At 40.6% G+C, this 20,780-nt stretch overlaps 2 protein-coding genes across 5 annotated transcripts in view; both read right to left on the bottom strand.

Annotated features, from left to right (window-relative positions):
* Positions 1-15,218, bottom strand: part of si:ch211-269e2.1 (cohesin subunit SA-2) — a 30,322-nt gene extending 15,104 nt beyond the window's left edge. For 2 of the 3 annotated variants that reach the window (XM_047371357.1, XM_047371358.1), the window contains exons 1-15: positions 14,981-15,217; positions 14,577-14,680; positions 14,389-14,476; positions 10,523-10,687; positions 6,579-6,675; positions 6,387-6,463; positions 6,211-6,282; positions 3,024-3,228; positions 2,533-2,684; positions 2,348-2,421; positions 2,126-2,249; positions 1,924-2,022; positions 451-530; positions 267-374; positions 72-192 (exon numbers count right to left, since the gene is read on the bottom strand). In XM_047371357.1, coding sequence (XP_047227313.1) covers positions 72-192; positions 267-374; positions 451-530; positions 1,924-2,022; positions 2,126-2,249; positions 2,348-2,421; positions 2,533-2,684; positions 3,024-3,228; positions 6,211-6,282; positions 6,387-6,463; positions 6,579-6,675; positions 10,523-10,687; positions 14,389-14,476; positions 14,577-14,617 — 1,503 coding nt within the window. In that variant the 5' untranslated portion in view covers positions 14,618-14,680; positions 14,981-15,217. Of the gene's footprint in view, positions 1-71; positions 193-266; positions 375-450; positions 531-1,923; positions 2,023-2,125; positions 2,250-2,347; positions 2,422-2,532; positions 2,685-3,023; positions 3,229-6,210; positions 6,283-6,386; positions 6,464-6,578; positions 6,676-10,522; positions 10,688-14,388; positions 14,477-14,576; positions 14,681-14,980 lie in introns of all 3 variants that reach the window. The other variant, XM_047371359.1, reaches the window with a different exon arrangement.
* Positions 15,219-16,655: 1,437 nt separating this feature from the next.
* Positions 16,656-20,479, bottom strand: si:ch211-218d20.15. Of its 2 annotated transcripts, XM_047370879.1 has the most exons (8): positions 20,001-20,479; positions 19,615-19,733; positions 18,970-19,030; positions 18,822-18,889; positions 18,636-18,738; positions 17,583-17,701; positions 17,331-17,476; positions 16,656-17,237 (listed from the first exon to the last, which is right to left on the bottom strand). In XM_047370879.1, the coding sequence occupies exons 1-8, from the start codon at positions 20,059-20,061 to the stop codon at positions 17,129-17,131; spliced, it is 786 nt and encodes a 261-aa protein (XP_047226835.1). In that variant the 5' UTR covers positions 20,062-20,479; the 3' UTR covers positions 16,656-17,128. The 2 variants fall into 2 exon arrangements, with proteins under 2 accessions (XP_047226835.1, XP_047226836.1); XM_047370880.1 differs by lacking the exon at positions 19,615-19,733.
* Positions 20,480-20,780: the final 301 nt, after the last annotated feature.

Raw genomic sequence — 20,780 nt, 5'->3', positions numbered from 1 at the left:
ATGAATAAAATATTAAATGCAATAAGCACCTTTTTAAACGAAATTGTAAAAACATCTAGTTTGTTTTTCACCTCAGACTCCTGATGAAATTGCAGTAAAGCTTTAAGTCTAACAAATATCTGATGTCTTTGCTCCTCTTCTTCATTCCGTTCGTCCTGATTATCAGAGGTAGGAGGTACAGCACTGAGAAGCCTGAAACAGACCAATAACCTTCTCATAAAAACAAGTAATTGGTTTATTTGTCTAAGGGATGGAGGTCTTTGTACCTTGAATACAGCAGCTCCCCTGCAGTGGCTGCAAGAGGGCGATGAGAGCAGTAAACAAACTGAAGGAGCTGCTTGTAGTCCTCGGGAGTGAGCACTTCATCTGTAGCGCTGAGGAGTGAAGAGGAGTACAATAGAAAAAAAAAAGCCAAAGAGAAAAACGGAAATCAACATAAAAACAACTCACCTGGAGATTAGCACCAAAAGTTTCATGGTCTGTACTGCCACCTCATTGTCCTTATCCAGCACCATGGAGATCAGACGGTTCTGGCACACCATGAGACAGAGAATCAGCAGCGATGATAAAGAACATTTGAAACTCAGGCAGATATATGAACCTATTAACTCAAACCTTTAACCCAACCAACTGTTTTCATAGGCCTTATTTTAAAAAATTTAAGGATTTTTTTTATTAAGTACTATTATTGAATACAGTAATTTTTAACTGCATAAGAACATTTACTTTAAGAAAATGCCACCTTGCAAACTAATTCACACCTCTTCTTCACCTTTGTCACATTACAGCAACAAACTTCATTGTGTTTCATCGAGATGTTAATGGGACAGACCAACACAAAGGAATGCATAATTATGATCTTTTCCAAATAAAATTTTGAAATGTATGACATGCATTTCTTTTGTTCTTAGACTCCTGAGTAAATATAAATGGCTTGTGGCTATTGTTCCATAATGGCTTTCTTCTAATGAAGCTACTCTTCCATTAAGGCCAGATAAACGAAGTCCTTGACTAAAGGTTCCCACAGAGTCGGGCGAACTGTGTGTGTACTGTGAGCAGTGCAGACTCTGCGCTCACTGTCCACGGATGTTTGAGGTTTCATAGCTAAGCGTACCAATCTCCTACATTTCCCACACTTTCTGCCATGGTGTCATCAGACGAAGAGGAAGAACTAATTTGCCTTGCAGCTTGGGAAAAACAAGAACGGCATTTAAGGCCATTTAACCAGACTAGCCAGTGGCATTGCGCATCTTTGTGACTGGTTGCACGGTGCAGTGTGCCATATATAATACAGTTCGTTTTGAAGACTTTTTAGCAGTTTACTGTGTGCCCCGGCTTACGCGGCACTAGTGGCCTTTATTTTGCAAGTTGACCGACAGGAAATGGGGTGGAGAGATAAAGAGGGGAAGACATGCGGTAAGGGTCGATGGGGTGGGGACTCAAACCCGCGACGGCTGCGTTGAGGAGCCCTGCAGCACCACCGCGCCCATAATTTGTTAATCAATGTTCCTTAACACACTTCTGATGCATCACTGAACAGCTGGATTTATACTGAGGTAAAAATGTACACAGGTGCACGCTACGTACTAATTAGAGCAATTGGTTACATTTCCTTTTATTTAGGGGAATCAATTAAAAGTCAGTTAAATACAAGTGCTCACCACTTTTTACTTGACTAGATTAACTTTTGACTTGTACAAAACTTCCACATCTTTTTCCTGCTACTTCAAAACTATGCGCTACTTTCTGTTGGTCTGTTGCAATAAAATCCTAATAAAATACGCTGAAGTTTGTGGTTGTGACAGGACAAAATGTGAAAAGGCTCATGGGGTTTGAATTCCTTTATTATGCACTGTAGGCCAGATGCAGGCATTCACAGGACATAGTGTATAGCTGAAGGCTTTAAAAAGGGAGTTTATTTACCTTGAAGCGACTGATGAAGAGATCTAGTTTAGGGAGGAGGACAGGATCACCGAAGAGACCCTTCAGGGCTAACACACACTTCAGACGCACATCCGGTACCTAAAAGATGACATATGATGAGTTTCAGCTTGTTTTCATTGCCTTAAAGCTGCTTAAAGGTTTTGGACTGCTTATAAAAGCTACAAGCAAAACTGCTGCTGACCTTATCATGCATCATCCAGCCCATGTATTTGAGGTAACTGTCATTGAGAAAAGCAGAACTGTAAAGCTTCATCCACAAACCCAACTCCTCTATGCAGACTGAGCGAATTTCTGGAAGCATGTCCCTGGCACAAGCACACAGACATATACAAAATAAGTTGAGTTTCCTTTAATTAATATACTACCGGAAAATTGCAGCAATGTGAGAAATGTTCCGATGTACCGATATCTTTTAAGAAAAACTCCTTTGAAGATGATGTCCGTCATGCTCTCCACCTCCGTCCTCTTTTCCTGCAACTTTTAGGAGCATCAGAGGAAGCATGGGGGCATTAAAGCTTGATTCATTAACACAAAGAAAAACACACAATTCTGCAAACATCTGCAGTCTACAGAAAGAACAGCTCTTACCTCCGAGATCTTCTTCTGTATTCTCTCAAGTTGCTGAGTGCTTTTCTGTCTCACTGTCTTTGTCCTCTGCACATCATACAGCTTCTGACTGTTTTCAATCCCGACGCTCAGGCTCAGAGCCACACTCAACAGAGAGCTCAGCAACTTCACCGCTTGTCACACACAAACAAACACACATCCAAATCAAAAGCCAGAGTCCATATTAGATTATTTGACAATGATTACTGTATGTGTATGGAAAGCCAGAGGGATCAAAAAGACCTGACTTTTTGTTTGACTTTGATGCTTTGCTCACATGAATAGTTTGCACAGAGTTTGTGTATTGCTTGTCATGTACATGTAGATTTAACTCAGTGCTTAAACGACCCATTAACAATATCTCAACAATGCATCACAAAAAAATAAAAAATAAAAAATAAATTTTTTTTAAATCACACATTTTTTGTCCCCCTGGTTTCCATAGTTGCATCCACGTGTGTCGCGTCTCTTACCTGCGAGCGTGCACGTGTGTCTGAACGCCCTCACAAATGAGTTCGACAGCTCTGTGAGCAGCGAGATGAGGCTGTTCATCAGGTAGCTGTCAAAAAGGACGCCGTGCTGACACTGCGCCACCAGCACCGACACGAAGTCACAGAACTCTGAGTGAAACCAGCGAGCGGAGGGTCCGGACTGCACGAGAGGATACTCTGCACTATCCTGCAGTTTAGAGGGAAACAGGAGGATTACATCACCGAGCAGCAGTAATGTGACTATTACTTCATGTCATGTTTGTTGTGAAGCCTTACACAATGACAAATGCCATGATATACAGGTCCTTCTCAAAATATTAGCATATTGTGATAAAGTTCATTATTTTCCATAATGTCATGATGAAAATTTAACATTCATATATTTTAGATTCATTGCACACTAACTGAAATATTTCAGGTCTTTTATTGTCTTAATACGGATGATTGTGGCATACAGCTCATGAAAACCCAAAATTCCTATCTCACAAAATTAGCATATTTCATCCGACCAATAAAAGAAAAGTGTTTTTAATACAAAAAACGTCAACCTTCAAATAATCATGTACAGTTATGCACTCAATACTTGATCGGGAATCCTTTGGCAGAAATGACTGCTTCAATGCGGCGTGGCATGGAGGCAATCAGCCTGTGGCACTGCTGAGGTCTTATGGAGGCCCAGGATGCTTCGATAGCGGCCTTTAGCTCATCCAATCATGGGTAAGACTGCCGACCTGACCGCTGTCCAGAAGGCCACTATTGACACCCTCAAGCAAGAGGGTAAGACACAGAAAGAAATTTCTGAATGAATAGGCTGTTCCCAGAGTGCTGTATCAAGGCACCTCAGTGGGAAGTCTGTGGGAAGGAAAAAGTGTGGCAGAAAACGCTGCACAACGAGAAGAGGTGACCGGACCCTGAGGAAGATTGTGGAGAAGGGCCGATTCCAGACCTTGGGGGACCTGTGGAAGCAGTGGACTGAGTCTGGAGTAGAAACATCCAGAGCCACCGTGCACAGGCGTGTGCAGGAAATGGGCTACAGGTGCCGCATTCCCCAGGTCAAGCCACTTTTGTACCAGAAACAGCGGCAGAAGCTCCTGACCTGGGCTACAGAGAAGCAGCACTGGACTGTTGCTCAGTGGTCCAAAGTACTTTTTTCGGATGAAAGCAAATTCTGCATGTCATTCGGAAATCAAGGTGCCAGAGTCTGGAGGAAGACTGGGGAGAAGGAAATGCCAGAAGTCCAGTGTCAAGTACCCACAGTCAGTGATGGTCTGGGGTGCCGTGTCAGCTGCTGGTGTTGGTCCACTGTGTTTTATCAAGGGCAGGGTCAATGCAGCTAGCTATCAGGAGATTTTGGAGCACTTCATGCTTCCATCTGCTGAAAAGCTTTATGGAGATGAAGATTTCATTTTTCAGCACGACCTGGCACCTGCTCACAGTGCCAAAACCACTGGTAAATGGTTTACTGACCATGGTATCACTGTGCTCAATTGGCCTGCCAACTCTCCTGACCTGAACCCCATAGAGAATCTGTGGGATATTGTGAAGAGAACGTTGAGAGACTCAAGACCCAACACTCTGGATGAGCTAAAGGCCGCTATCGAAGCATCCTGGGCCTCCATAAGACCTCAGCAGTGCCACAGGCTGATTGCCTCCATGCCATGCCGCATTGAAGCAGTCATTTCTGCAAAAGGATTCCCGACCAAGTATTCAGTGAATAACTGTACATGATTATTTGAAGGTGGACGTTTTTTGTATTAAAAACACTTTTCTTTTATTGGTCAGATGAAATATGCTAATTTTGTGAGATAGGAATTTTGGGTTTTCATGAGCTGTATGCCAAAATCATCCGTATTAAGACAATAAAAGACCTGAAATATTTCAGTTAGTGTGCAATGAATCTAAAATATATGAATGTTAAATTTTCATCTTGACATTATGGAAAATAATGAACTTTATCACAATATGCTAATATTTTGATAAGGACCTGTATAGCAGCAGAGCACCACAAAGTGGTGGTATTGGTGACCTCTTTTTTTAAGTCTATCTCTGCATTCCAAATAACTACTAGGAAAACAAGTTTCTTTTCCTAAACAGTAGGTCAAACAACATGTTTCTCATAGAAGGACCTGGTGCTTTTCACTTGATCCAATGATGGGTGAGTCAGTGACTTGTTTCAGGTGAAAGTATCCGAGATAGGTTTGAAACAGATCCTTCATGCAAAATGGTATTCATTCTAACTAAACCAGCACCATATGAACCTTAAAGCAGAGCAACAATAAACTGAATATGCAGCATCCAAGCTTGAGTGTAAACCAGATGAGATTTTTATATTACCTGAAAGACAATAGAAGATTAAACTAAAAGCCCAAAGCCATACTATTTAAGACATTTGCATCAAAAAAAGTGTATTGTTTTGTAAAACATCAGAGTAAAAAAAATGAACTCAAACCTAAATTAGTTTATTAGGGCTCCAAGGCAGAAAACTAACTAATTTCTTCGGGTCCTGAAATAGGTTAGACTTTAAAAATGTTTTCAGCAGCAATCAGCAAACAGAGTGTAACTTTTAGGAGAGAAGACAATGCAAAAACATAGTTTTGCATGGTGGAGCAACTGTCATGCTTTGGGCTCAGCTTTCAGTCAGAGACACAGGAAACATTTCACAGTAAGAGAGATGACGATGACTTTACAAGAGGGTGATATTTCTTAAACAGACCTGGAATGAACAGACTTACAATTTAATGCCCTGAAATCTTTTCTCTGGCTTAAACACATCGTAACTAAATACCTTAATCTATACACCTTTTGGAAATTTGGCCTCCTTTTACTTTCACTTTTGTGAAAAACAAGAACTTTACAAACTTTTGCATGAAACTCTACTAAACATTAAACCAAAACTTCCTTCCTTCCTGTTGCATCTTTCAAAATAACTGAACAAAATGTCTAAATAATGATGCATAAAATACCTTGGAGCAATGCTGAGTTCATTATGAGTGTAAGCTATTTGCTATGCCAATGCAGTCCCACACTTTTTTCTACAGAGAGTAATTGGAATGGAACATCTATACACACAACAATGATCACAGTTTAATAAATAAAATGCATAGCACCAAGGTGCAAGAAGCCTTTAAACAAATACACAATCTGCTAGTGAAAGAAAGCAGGTACTGACTGCGTCCATGGGCCACGTGACTGTCAGAATCCATGGAAAAGCAAGGAATCTCTTATACTGCAAACCAGCAGCCTGAAACACACAGACATCCACGTCTGTTTAAGAACGCCTGTTAAAACACGCCTCCCTATATAATCATAGAGGAAATCCAATAAGTCAAAGTAAAAGGTGTTTACCTCATCCAGCTCCTCGACCATCTTACTCCTCACATCCTTGTCCTCTTTGCTCTGGCACATCTCTGCTGTGACCACCCCTACAAAAGTTAGAGAAACAGCAGGAAGCACATGTAAAACCAGCTCTATATGTCTGACATGTTTCTGACTATTGGATGGAGCTTGAAAATGTCCAAAGATGTAGGCATTGCTTGCCTTTGCATCCACAGCACTGGATGAAGAAGCTGATGAGGTCGAGCAGAGACGAGTCTCTGTCCGTCGCGTACGCTTCAATCCAATCGTCCATCACAGCCTGATTACACATCAAACAATATTTATTTATACTGAAATATATCTGGAGGTTCTTTCTATTAAATTAAGGGTTAAACTTAATTTAATAGAAAGAACCTTGAGTGTTAGATCTATTTTCCTTTAATCATTTATCACCAATCAGACATTTACTTTCACATTTAGGATTGGGGAAAAGGGTTTTCCCCACTTACAGTTATTCAGATCACCAAACTAATTTTAATATCAAAAATAATCTGAGTAAAAAAAAGCATTTTTAAATAGATAATTTCTTTAAATGAGGGGAAAAAAGTCTATCCAATCCAACCTGGCCCAATGTGAAAATACAATTACTGCCCTTGGTTAGTCTGGGAAGGGCTACAAAGCTATAGTCTGTGAGACTCCAACAAACCACACTGAGAGCAATTATCCACAAATGGAGATTACATGGAACAGTGGTGGACCTTCTCAGGTTGGTCCGGCCCACCAAAATCGCTCCAGGAGTGCATCAATGAGTCATTCCGAGTAGCATCTATAGCAATGCAGGCCTCATGTGCCTCAGTCAGTGTTCATGATTCAACAACAGGAAAGAAGCTGGGCAAAAATGTAATCCGTTGGAAAGGAGAAAACCACCATTGACCAAAACAACTCACATTCTCAAAAAAACATCTTGATGATACTCAAAACTTTTGCAAAAATATTCTATGGAAGATGAGACATAAGTAAAGTTTTTGGGAAGGACTGCATACTGTTACATCTGCTGAAAAACTAAACAGCTTTCCAGAAAAATACATCACGCCAAGGATCCAACATGTTGTCGTTAGTGGGCTGCATTGGGGCTTTAGAACCTGGACGACTTGCTATAATTGATGAAAAAACTAAATTATGATTTTATAGTGACCTAGTCAAGGTCTGGACTTTGAGATGCATTGACATGATCTTAATTAATCCTAAAGTGTGGCTGAATTGAAGCATTTACAAGGAGAGTGAACTAAAATTCCCCCACAGGGATGTAAATGATTTATTTCCAGTTATCACAAAAACTTGAGTGGAGCTGACAGGTAATCGAAGACGATTACTTCATCCTCAGCAAGTGAGACAACATTGGAAGTAACTGTAGAACCTGATTTGTGTTTGGACTGTTTTGATCCTGTGGAGCTTCCTGAGTTATCAAAAATATTAGCTTCATCTAAACCTTCAACTTGTATGTTAGACCCAATCCCAACCATATTATTTAAGGAAGTGTTCCCTCTGATTACCAGCCCCATTTTAGGTATGATTAATCTATCTTTAGTCAATGGATATGTACCACAGGCTTTTAAGGTAGCTGTAATTAAACCTTTACTTAAGAAACCTTCGCTTGATCGAGATGACTTGAAAAATTACACACCTATATCCAATCTTCCATTCTTATCTAAAATTCTTGAGAAAATAGTTGCTAATCAAATGTGTGAACATTTACACGGCAATGACCTGTTTGAAGAGTTTCAGTCAGGCTTCAGAGCTCATCATAGCACTGAAACAACTCTGCTGAAAGTCACTAATGATATTTTTATGGCCTCAGATAATGGACATGTGTCTATACTGGTTCTGTTAGATCTCAGTGCTGCATTTGATACAGCCGATCACGATATTCTCTTAGAAAGCCTGGAATATGCTGTAGGGATCAGGGGAACAGCGCTAGGCTGGTTTAAATCTTATTTGTCTGACAGATTCCAGTTTGTTCATGTAAATGATAAATAATCTTTAAACTCCAGGGTTAATTGTGGAGCACCACAGGGTTCAGTACTTGGGCCAATTCTCTTTACTATATGTATGCTTCCAATAGGTCAAATTATCAGGCAGCATGAATATATTTTCACTGTTATGCTGATGATACTCAGCTTTACTTATCCATAAATCCTGATGAACCCAACCAGTTAGATAGACTACAAGCATGTCTTGAAGATATAAAAACTTGAATGACTTTAAATTTTCTGTTTCTAAATTCAGACAAGACAGAAGTTGTCATTTTTGGACCGGAGTCTTTAAAAAAGAAACTGCTTAGTCAATCACTTAACCTGGATGGCATTAAATTGACCTCCGATAATAAAGTAAAAAACCTTGGTGTTATTTTTGACCAGGACATGTAATTTAAATCCCATATTAAACAGGTTTCTAGGATTTCCTTCTTTCACCTCCAGAACATTGCCAAAATTAGAAATATCCTATCTAGGAGTGACACGGAAAAACTAGTCCATGCATTTGTCAATTCAAGGCTGGACTATTGTAATTCTTTACTATCAGGATGTCCACAAAATGCAGTTAAAAGCCTTCAGCTGATTCAAAATGCTGCAGCAAGAGTTCTGATGAAAATTAAAAAGAGAGATCATATTTCTCCTATTTTAGCTTCCCTTCATTGGCTCCCTGTTAAATCCAGAATATAATTTAAAATTCTCCTCCTCACATATAAAGCCCTTAATGATCTAGCTCCATCATACATCAGAGATCTGATTGTTCCATATGTTCCTAACAGGGGACTTCGTTCTCAGACTGCAGGTTTACTGGTGGTTCCTAGAGTCTCTAGAAGTAGAATGGGAGGCAGATCCTTTAGTTATCAGGCTCCCCTCCTGTGGAACCAGCTCCCAGTTTTAGTCCGTGAGACAGACATCCTGTCTACTTTTAAGGCTAGGCTTAAAACTTTCCTTTTTGATAAAGCTTATAGTTAGAGTGGCTTAGTTTATCCTGAGCTATCTCTGTAGTTATGCTGCCACTTTCACCCTCTTCAATACATTCTCACACTACTCTCCAATTCTGCATTATTTGCAGTTATTTCAGCTTTTAGCTTTGTTCTCTCTCTTTTCTCTTCCTAGAAGCTACACCTGGCCTGACTCTGTATCTACCTGTGACACCTTCCTGGAAGGGGGCATCGTCCAAGCTTCTGCTGGGAACAACTTAATGCTCACCCTCTACCGATGATCCACATAGCCCTGTCTTTTACTGTTTAACCCTTTCTCTCTCCCAGACATGGCGATTGACTGAGCTTTACTGTAACTAACTCTATGTGCTCTCTCATACTCTAAACTTGAAAACTGGCACAGAGTTTATCTTTTTTTTCTTCCTAGATAAAACCACTAAAAGAGCTACATCCAGTAACATTTACTTTTCCTTCCCATAGAAAGTACTCCTGGATCAGTGCTTCTGTGTTCTCTTGTGTCTCTGCTCTGTTCTCTCAAACCCTCAGTCAGTCTTGGCAGATGGCCGCTCACACTGAGCCTGGTTCCTGTTAAAAGGGAGTTTTTACTCTCCACTGTCGCTACATGCATGCTCAGAGACTGCTACAAGTCACTGACTGGATGCAATCTGCTGGGTTTCCTTAGATAGAAAAACGTTTTTAACCAATTTGAATAAATAACTTAATCTGACTGCACTGTTTAATGGTTAGGATTAATTGGAATGTTAGAACGTGGCCCGTTCTAAAATCGCCAAACTCTAACACTCAGTAGTTTATTCTAACCTCCCCAAAGACCCCGCACCATTCCAAACTCTTTGTGAAGTACCTTGAGACGACATGTGTTGTGAATTGGCGCTATATAAATAAAACTGAACTGAACTGAAACTGAATTGAACTGTTGCCACAAAGCATAGCACAGCTAGGTATTAGATACAAGGTGCAATTACTTTTTCACATATACCCAGACTATTTTGAAATTGTTGGATTTCACTGTAACAAAAACACTTTTCCTGCTGATGTCACCCCTGCTTACCTTCTACAACTTAAAAAAATAAAAAATACAACAACAAAACTATCCCAATAAAAATCCTCCTTCAGTTTAGGATGCTTTATTGAAGTAGATGTCTACTAGCAGGGTATGCTGGGTAAGCCATCTTACCTGGATGGCACTCCTGCCCATTGTGATCACCTCAAACAGGGTGACGGCCTCCACCTGCTTCTCCTTGGCATGTTTGCCCCGTGTCTTTCTGACACTGCTGCCGCTGGCTCTGGCTTGTTTGCGCTTGACATTCCCCGGGACACTGCATGCTCTTTTTCTTCGTCTCTGAACAGTTACATTTTCAGTTTATTATAATCCAGACATGAATGAGATTTCTAGCAAATCAAAGATACAATTCATAATGTCATAATGGAAATTACAGTGCAGTGAATCATGGCAAATGCTTAAACATTTCCAGAGGTCTGCAGAGATTTCCAAAATGAGATCACTGTCAAAAAGTTTAAAAGTTGGTCTTTATAGATAAACAAGATAATTAGAATTTTACATTTGAAAACCTGAAATGCAACAGTTCTGCTTACTAGTGTAAAATGACCTTATGAACCACTTTCAGTCTGGACAGCTTTCAAAGAGCAAGGCATAATTCTACTATTCAGATTCAGATTAAAATAACTTTTGTATTTCCAGTGGGCAATTCAAATAGCAGTTAGGCCCGTTTGTTACAAAGACTAAATACTAAATGATGGTTAAATATGTATTCAGACACCGAGTGCAGATCCGATGAGTCCAGTGCCTGATTTTACGATTAAATAACAGAGTAACACTAACAGGAAATACATGACCTGCTAGGCTCGTCACATTTGGGGCAGGGTATAAAGGCCCGATGAGAAACATTTTATAAAAGACAAAAGGCTCAGGTATTCCTGCTGGGCTCCAATGATCTTAGCAATGTCATTCAAATTACTTTTCTACTTAACACAACAACTTCAAAAAGAGAAGTTAAACAGCCACTCAATAAAGAAACAGTAAAAGCTGCATTGTATATTTTTACAAACACCAAAGGTGTTGAGCCTCATTAGCAACTGTAAGTCAGACTGTTCCCAAATACTTGTAATTCTGTCCAATATTTACTTCTTTACCATGGATGATGCTGGCTTTTTGTACCACATGAATTTTCTTGAGGTCAATGATCAATTTCTTGTCTACGATAACATCAAGGAAGGTCACAGCATTCGACAAATCTAGACAATACACTACCATTATCTGACTGGTCACCCTAAAGAACCGTGCAGTAAGACAACAGTAAAGTCATCTGAGAATTTCACAAGATGGCTGTCTGTGTGAGAGGACCAGCAGGTGTCAGTGTAACATAATGAAAAGCAAGGGAGCAAAGGACACAGCCCTGAGGGGAGCCAGTATGAATCTGAATTTGAAATACACCAAATTATATTTGATGAACAAGATCAAGTGTATCATAAGATGTGGCCTTCATTTGTATTCAGCTCCATGTAATACGACAACCCTAAATAAAACCAAGTGCAGCCAATTGCTTTCAGAAGTCACCTTAATAGCAAATAGTCAGCCAGTGAGTAATTTATCCACCCATTCATTGTCTATTCCTGCTTATCCTTGCAGGGTCAAAGGTGGCTGATGCCTATCTCCAGCAATCATTGGGCGAGAGGTGGGATACACCCTGGACAGATTGCCAGTCCATCACAGAGCAATTCAGGACAAACAACTATGGAATAGTTGCTAACAACAGTTTCCCTTGCATGATTTAATGTCAGCATTAATCCCGCTCCTCTGTGAAGGTCACGCGGGTTTGTTAGAGAACATTAGTGAACAAACAGCATCATGAGGAACTAGGAATACATCAGAAAGGTCAGGGAAAAGGTTTTGGAGAAGGTTAAAGCGGGGGTTATAGAACAACATGCAACAGTGAAAGATGTAGGTGGCAGCACCTTGATGTGTGAATACTTTTCTTGTACAGGTCCTTCTCAAAATATTAGCATATTGTGATAAAGTTCATTATTTTCCATAATGTCATGATGAAAATTTAACATTCATGTATTTTAGATTCATTGCACACTAACTGAAATATTTCAGGTCTTTTATTGTCTTAATACGGATGATTTTGGCATACAGCTCATGAAAACCCAAAATTCCTATCTCACAAAATTAGCATATTTCATCCGACCAATAAAAGAAAAGTGTTTTTAATACAAAAAACATCAACCTTCAAATAATCATGTACAGTTAAGCACTCAATACTTGGTCGGGAATCCTTTGGCAGAAATGACTGCTTCAATGCGGCGTGGCATGGAGGCAATCAGCCTGTGGCACTGCTGAGGTCTTATGGAGGCCCAGGATGCTTCGATAGCGGCCTTTAGCTCATCCAGAGTGTTGGGTCTTGAGTCTCTCAACGTTCTCTTCACAATATCCCACAGATTCTCTATGGGGTTCAGGTCAGGAGAGTTGGCAGGCCAATTGAGCACAGTGATACCATGGTCAGTAAACCATTTACCAGTGGTTATGGCACTGTGAGCAGGTGCCAGGTCGTGCTGAAAAATGAAATCTTCATCTCCATAAAGCTTTTCAGCAGATGGAAGCATGAAGTGCTCCAAAATCTCCTGATAGCTAGCTGCATTGACCCTGCCCTTGATAAAACACAGTGGACCAACACCAGCAGCTGACACGGCACCCCAGACCATCACTGACTGTGGGTACTTGACACTGGACTTCTGGCATTTTGTCATTTCCTTCTCCCCAGTCTTCCTCCAGACTCTGGCACCTTGATTTCTGAATGACATGCAGAATTTGCTTTCATCCGAAAAAAGTACTTTGGACCACTGAGCAACAGTCCAGTGCTGCTTCTCTGTAGCCCAGGTCAGGCGCTTCTGCCGCTGTTTCTGGTTCAAAAGTGGCTTGACCTGGGGAATGCGGCACCTGTAGCCCATTTCCTGCACACGCCTGTGCACGGTGGCTCTGGATGTTTCTACTCCAGACTCAGTCCACTGCTTCCGCAGGTCCCCCAAGGTCTGGAATCGGCCCTTCTCCACAATCTTCCTCAGGGTCCGGTCACCTCTTCTCGTTGTGCAGCGTTTTCTGCCACACTTTTTCTTTCCCACAGACTTCCCACTGAGGTGCCTTGATACAGCACTCTGGGAACAGCCTATTCGTTCAGAAATGTCTTTCTGTGTCTTACCCTCTTGCTTGAGGGTGTCAATAGTGGCCTTCTGGACAGCAGTCAGGTCGGCAGTCTTACCCATGATTGGGGTTTTGAGTGATGAACCAGGCTGGGAGTTTTAAAGACCTCAGGAATCTTTTGCAGGTGTTTAGAGTTAACTCGTTGATTCAGATGATTAGGTTCATAGCTCGTTTAGAGACCCTTTTAATGATATGCTAATTTTGTGAGATAGGAATTTTGGGTTTTCATGAGCTGTATGCCAAAATCATCCGTATTAAGACAATAAAAGACCTGAAATATTTCAGTTAGTGTGCAATGAATCTAAAATATATGAATGTTAAATTTTCATCATTACATTATGGAAAATAATGAACTTTATCACAATATGCTAATATTTTGAGAAGGACCTGTTAGATGGAGGGAAGTTGGTCGTGCTTGATGATAAGATGGATAGTGCTATTAAAAGGGTAACCTATAGAAGGAAAACCAATAAATGGCTGCAAAAGACCTGCAGTTTAATTATAGTGAAAGTTGTTTCAACAAAGGGTTGAGGGGTTGAATACAAATGCATGCCATACCTTTCAGGTTTTTTTTACTTGGAAACATTTTTGAAAACTTTAAACTACTTTGTGTTTGAACTACCACAAAAATCCTAATAAAAACGTTCAAGTCTTTATGTGACATTATGTGAAAAGGTTCAAGTGCCATGAATACTTTCGCAAGGCACCGTGTTAATATTAAAGAGTCCTCACACTCATCGCTTTAGTTAACTGTTTTTCTGCTTTGCTTGTGCATTTCTGCAGGAAAACAGCATGCACAAGCGTCAGGAGTAGAAACCCACCACAGTCTTCTGTCTGTTCTCGTTCCCAGACTCGTCCTCAGAGTGACTGACAGCTCCGGAGGAGGTGGCCTCAACCTCAGGGTTTGCACTGGAAAGTCAAAAAACATTACATTTGATCACATAAATTAAGGAGATTTAAATCCGCATTAAAACATAGAGCCGCCACAGCTTTAGTAACTGATAGTTACTTTTTCTCTGAAGACCTGGATGCAGACGGTTCTGGTATCATTTCCTCCTTAGATCTTCACACTGGATTCACCATGGTGTGATCAGAGGGAGCTCTGGCGGGATCCTAGTGCGAAGAAACAATTTATGTTTGTAAACAATAACAAAAGCTCGCAACTTTGCCTCTTTCTCTAAGAGCAGCTGGTCGGGTCTCAGTGCCTCAAACAAAACTGGGCATAGCAGATGTGAAGAAACAGAAGGTTAAACTGTACAATTTATATTCAATATGTGTTTCAACAAAAACCTCAATGTGATCCGTGAAATTTTAAAGAATGTCAATTGCTTTTTTTAATCCGATAAACAGCTACAACACCTGACAACACGTAGACGATGACCTACACGTCGCTGTTATATCTTCCAAACTTACCTCCATTAGACGGGATTATAGATTTGCAATGCAGATTGCTGCTTTGGTTTTAACCTGCAGCTTGGCAGAGTGAAAACATTCAACGGTTTCCTCGCATTTCCTCCCTCGTCGCCCCCAACTCTCACAGTCAAGCTGTCGGACAGCCTAACCCGAGCTGATTGGCTACGAACTCAAATGGAGAGACCTAATAGGCTGCTCCGAGACGTCAGCAACCGTTACGTCCCTCCCGATGCGGCTGTGGCAGCAGACAGGCACGCGCCGTCCGGTTTTGGTTTTTTGCGGCTACAGCTGCGGCACATCTGGACGAAGACATACGTCATGAACGTATGGTGACGTATGGTGACGAACCGTGTCTATGTCAACAGAAGCTAACTGCGTTATAGTTGCTGCTAATACTTCATGGTTCCCTTAATAACCGGACTCGCATCTGCCTCGCGTGTATTTTAATTAGGAACTCGAGAGAACCAAATTCAGAGGGGAGCTGTGGTGGTATCTCCTCGTTTTACGCCGCTTCACCAGCAGGGGGAGCTATTTAGCTATTTTTGGCACGTAGCGTGACGGTTAGACGTTTATAAACAGATGCTGGAATTTACTGAAAGTAATGTATTACAGATTGATTACACACAGTCATATATCTCGTGTTAATTTTAGTTGATTTTGATGATTCTGGCTTACAGCTAATACAAACAATAATTTTGGTTTCTCAGAAAATTTGACCATTAAAAAGGGCAAATGTAAAAGTTTTTTGCTTTTGTTGTTGTCACAGGAATGCTCTTTTATGTCCATGTTTTGGTCTACCGTCTACACAATCATGGGACAGACTGTTGTATCAATTCCATGTCAAAAGCAACGGAGCCTGTGAAGATGCAGGCTAAAGCTGGTTGGAGAGTGTCTTTTAACACGATGAAACAAATCCTGTACCGACATGGACTGAAATGCCACTCGGTGAGGAGGAAGCCATTGCTCCAAAGCAGCACAAAAAGCCACATGCCAGTTTGCAAATGCACTCAGGGACAAAGATATTAATTTCTTATGACATGTCCTGTGGTCCTGTGAGGAAAAAGAGGGAAGCTTACAAACCTAAGAACACCATTCTAACTGTAAAGTATAGGGGTGCCAGCAACATGTGTGTTTTGCTGCAAGGAGGATTTGTGAACTTCACAAAATAAATGGCATCATAGGGAAAGAACATTTGTGAAAATATTGAAGCAACATCTCAAGACATCAGCCAGGAAGTTAACTTGGGCACAAATAGATCTAAAAGGACTTTGACCCCATGCATTGCATCAAATTAGCTACACAGGGCTACACATTCAATGGTTTGGAATGGCCATCACAAACACCTGATCTCAGTCCCATAGAAAGTGTGTGAGCAAAGTAACCAACAAACCTGACTCAGCAACACCAGTGGACCAAATTTCAAACTATTGTGTAATTAACCACTGTGAAGATTGTGAAACGTTACCTAAAACATTTGACCCAAGTTATAGAGTTTAAAAAACAACTCTACTAAATACTAAGTAAATGTATGTAAACTTCTGAATTTCAAGAAAGTTAAAAAAAAATTACCCTGCTAGTCTAAAGAAATTATTTTGGTAATCATAACCAACCGAAACCAGGAAAAGCTTAGTCTGGTTTTCCGTCAATCAATGAAAAACATGGTTATGTGTGATGATAAGACACAGATAGAGTATTTAATTTGATGAAACAGCTATTCCAGAATTATATACCCTTTTTACATATGTTTATCGAGTGAGTAAAGGAAGCTTGTTCGGTTAATTGTAATCCAATTACATCTGGTTGTCCTGTCATAACAGAGCAAACACCACACCATTTTTATCCAGTTTTACTTTTTCACGTTATTAAAACAATTGTAATGACAGTAGTGAAAGGAGGGCTTCATGAAGTGGTCATTCAGTCCCAAACAACCAACTCAACATAAGTACCACCAAAAGCCAAGCTTAGAATGACAAAATAACAAAAACTTGACATTATCTGCAAATTAACTAGGCTACCCAGCTCATTTATCACAGCTCATTGAGTTGAATCGAACGGCTTAGCACCTTTTTAGAGTCAGTCAAAGTTCAGGACATTTAGTAGCAGGATCCTAACTTGAGATCCTGGGATGTTTGCTGGAATGATTCAGGTTCAGGACAAGAACTGAGACACAAAGGTGAAGGCCTGATGAAGGTCCTCCTTCAGCTCCTCTGGCAGTGACAGAACCAGCGATGTTAGGCTTTGAGTTGTTTCTAATATCCTACAAGAGGGAACAGAACATGGCCCCTTAATCAGATTGTCACTGGATTAATCATCATCATAATCTCCACTCAACCCAAAGGCTTCTACTCACCAGCTGATGTAATGAGCCGTCAGCTGAGGCTCATGCCTGCAGCCTTCCTCCACCACCAGAGATTGCTTCATCTGTTTGAAGTTGGTCTCAATAGACTTCTTTATTTCTGAAAAGACCTGGATTCCCCTGAAAGAACTGATGACGTGCTTCAAAAAAGAAATAAAACAGAGACGTTAAGGAACAAGCACAACAGTTTAGAAGACTGAAAAGAATTAATCAAAAGAAAGCAGAAGGCAGTTTCACTCGTCTTACATATATAACAGAGAGCTGGTGAGCTATGTATTTATGACTACCCAGGTGTCTGATGTCATCCTCCAGCTGCTGGCTCAGTACCAGCAGCTGGTTCAGTTTGGCGACATGGAAGGAGTATTCTGTAACAGGGACAAAAATGAAGATTGGTGCCGGCAGCAGGGCGCAACAGGAAGCGGTATGCAAAACTTTTTAGCATTTTGTAATGTTGCAACCAAAACCTTCCATGTTTTTTGTTGGGATTCTCTATGACAGACCAACACAAAGTAGCGCTTGATTGTGAGGTAGTTGAAAAATGATACGTGATTTTTGCTAACAAAAATAGAAATTTGTGATTCAGAAATGTTTAACATTTCTGAACTGTAAATTGTGCCCATTCTGGATTACAGAATTTGGATAGAGAGCATATGAAAACGTTAGTTTTCAAAACTTGACACAAATTCACAATTGGGTATAGTTCCAGACATTGACAGCACCATTTTAGAAGATCAAAATGCTTTAATCTGAACTATTCCATTGCAGCTCTGTCTGGATATTCAAGGTTGTTGTCCTGCTGGAAGGTGAATCTCTGTACCACTTTGAACTCTTTTGTAGCCTCTTACAGATTTTCTTTAATTATTACCCTACATTAAGCAGATGAAGACAAGCATTCCCACAGAACCATGCTGCCACCAACATGTGTCACCATATATAACATAGATCATTGTCCTTCCCCTTTACAACTATATGTTGGTCTTTCACATAAAATCCAAATAAAATATATTTTACTTGTGGTTGTATTGGGACAGAATACGAAAGCCAATTCTAAATGTTAGGGTAGTTGTATTTATAAAAAATATTAAAAGACAACAGAGACAAGCTCGCGTTTTGATTTCAAATCTTCATGCACGGCTATCAAGCAAAGTAAGAAACACAACTGGCACAAATGGGTCACGTATAATGACATGTTTAGACACTGTATTAAGGTCATAATAATAACCCACCTATGTTTATGGTAGTAACAGATAATGTCACTTGGTTAGGAATAATTTAAGCTTTCTCAGCTGGATTTCTCACCATCCATCAGCGGCCGGTCCAGCATGTCAACAGGACTGCCTTGAATAAGGAAGACCTCAACGCGAGGAAACATGGCCGACAGACCCACCATGTCAAGGTAGTCCTGAGAAAATGTGTGCCAGGACAAATAAAATAAATGAAAAAACGTTTCCTATTTTAGTAGGGTAATACTGTTAGGTGTAATACCTCTAGCTGTGGCATAGGCTTTGGTAGATGTTCAAGGCACTGCAGCATTTGGTCAAGAATCTCTGATCCTAACAGAATAGAGAACAAAAATTAAATACGCAGAGTTTAACAAAGCTAAAATCATCCTTGAAGTTTGTTGGCATCATACCTTGAGTCTGAAATGTGTCTGACTCCTCTGGACTACAGCCTTGTCCTAACTGCTCCTGGAACTGCAAGATGAATACAATTCACAGGTTAAATAAAATAGGCTTGAAAAACAGTTTGATGAGTTAGAAAAGCAGATGTAAATCCAGTTTATTCTATATGAACCATGATTAAAAATGTTTTTCTGACTTTATGTGCAAAAGTTGTTGCCAATGTCCACAAACACTGAAAGACTTTTAGAAGACCTTGGAAGAGATTCACAGCCTCAACAGTGTACACCTTGCTACTAAAGTGCCACGGTTTTTGTAATGTAAAAACATTGACTATGGTAAATGTCAAACCTATTCCACCCCTGATGTGACATTTATTATTTGGAGAACCTTTGCCAGCTAGAGTGGAGAAAGATTGCGAAGACATGGGAGACAAAGGTGGTCCAACAAAATATTAATTTAAGGGTGTTTGCACATAAATACTTAGGTTATTGTACGCTTTTTCTTACAGTTTTCCTCACGATCTGTTTCCCATTTTAACAGTTTCATCATGGACAACCTTTTAGCTTACTTAATAAAAACCTGCCATTTTAGGAGAACTGTTTGCCCTTTTAAGATGTGATGTCCTTTGCGCATTAAGAGGTCAGGGGTCAGCCTACCTGTTGCGTCTGCGCCCTGATGAGGAGGTCCAGTTGTCCACAGAGACACAGCATCTCAAGCCCCACCTGCTCAGGACTCAGTTGGATAGGAATCAGAGGTCGTCTCATCTGTAGCTCCACTGACCACACCAAACCACATCACATCACCACCTTGTTTTTTTGTTGTTGTTTTTTTTAACCATCTACCACCCAGTCAATACAAAGCTGCACACAGAGTTGCCACCACCAGTCTGGGGCGCATGCATCAGTCCTCTATGGGCTGTTTGATATGACAGGAGGGGAGTGGTCAGTTTTTGGGACGCAGACAAAGCCCGCAGGACGAAGTTCTACCACACATAACTATAATTGTTCCACGAAATTACCCTCAATTCAAATATGAGTCTTACCTTTAAAGTCTTCATGATAGATGCAGGGCTGACAGAGCGGCTCCGTTATGCTGACTGCCATATCTACCCGGGCTGTGGTGTGTTGAGGGTTCTTATGTCGTCCTGTTGATAAAAGCCATAAGAGGCGCCTTGTACGAGCAACGCAGGGCAGCAGACGACTCTTTATTTTAATTTTAACGCATCTTCACACCGGCAGTATCCACAGCGGATGGTGCGTTCGAGTGCCAAAGGCTTGGGCGGATAAATGAACGCCGGTGGTTCATGCAGACACTCGTCGTTTTCTCGCAGATGACGACGACTAAACGTCGTGGCGTAGCGAAACATCCTCTATTCCTGGTGTTTCCATGTGGTTTCAAATAGACTGAAGCAAAACAAAACGACGATTAAATGCAGACGCCTTCTACCACAGCCATGCATTCAGCGTCTGCTTTACTGAACGGCCCGCCACCCCCACACAGACTAGGGAGATGCTTCAATGATGTCATGCCTTAAGGTGGAGGATCACAGCATCACTTGGTCAGGATGAAACATTAAGGTTCACAGGTGCATCTCAATAAACTAGAATATCATCAAAAAGTTTATTTCAGTAATTTAATTAAACGAGAGAAACTCACAATGCTTCGCAGTTAAGAAAAACACAAAATTCAGCTCCGTTGAAAATTTGACTATTACATACGAACAATAAAAAATAATTTAAAAGTTGTTATGGCCAACCCAATCACAGGGGAGACTGCTGATTTGACAGTTGCCCAGCAGACTGTCTTTGGCATCTTCCTCAAG

Source organism: Girardinichthys multiradiatus, chromosome 7, assembly GCF_021462225.1.
Source record: "Girardinichthys multiradiatus isolate DD_20200921_A chromosome 7, DD_fGirMul_XY1, whole genome shotgun sequence".
Lineage (NCBI taxonomy): Eukaryota > Metazoa > Chordata > Actinopteri > Cyprinodontiformes > Goodeidae > Girardinichthys > Girardinichthys multiradiatus.
Note: the sequence above shows the minus strand (reverse complement) of the source record. Positions and strands in the feature narration are given on the sequence as shown.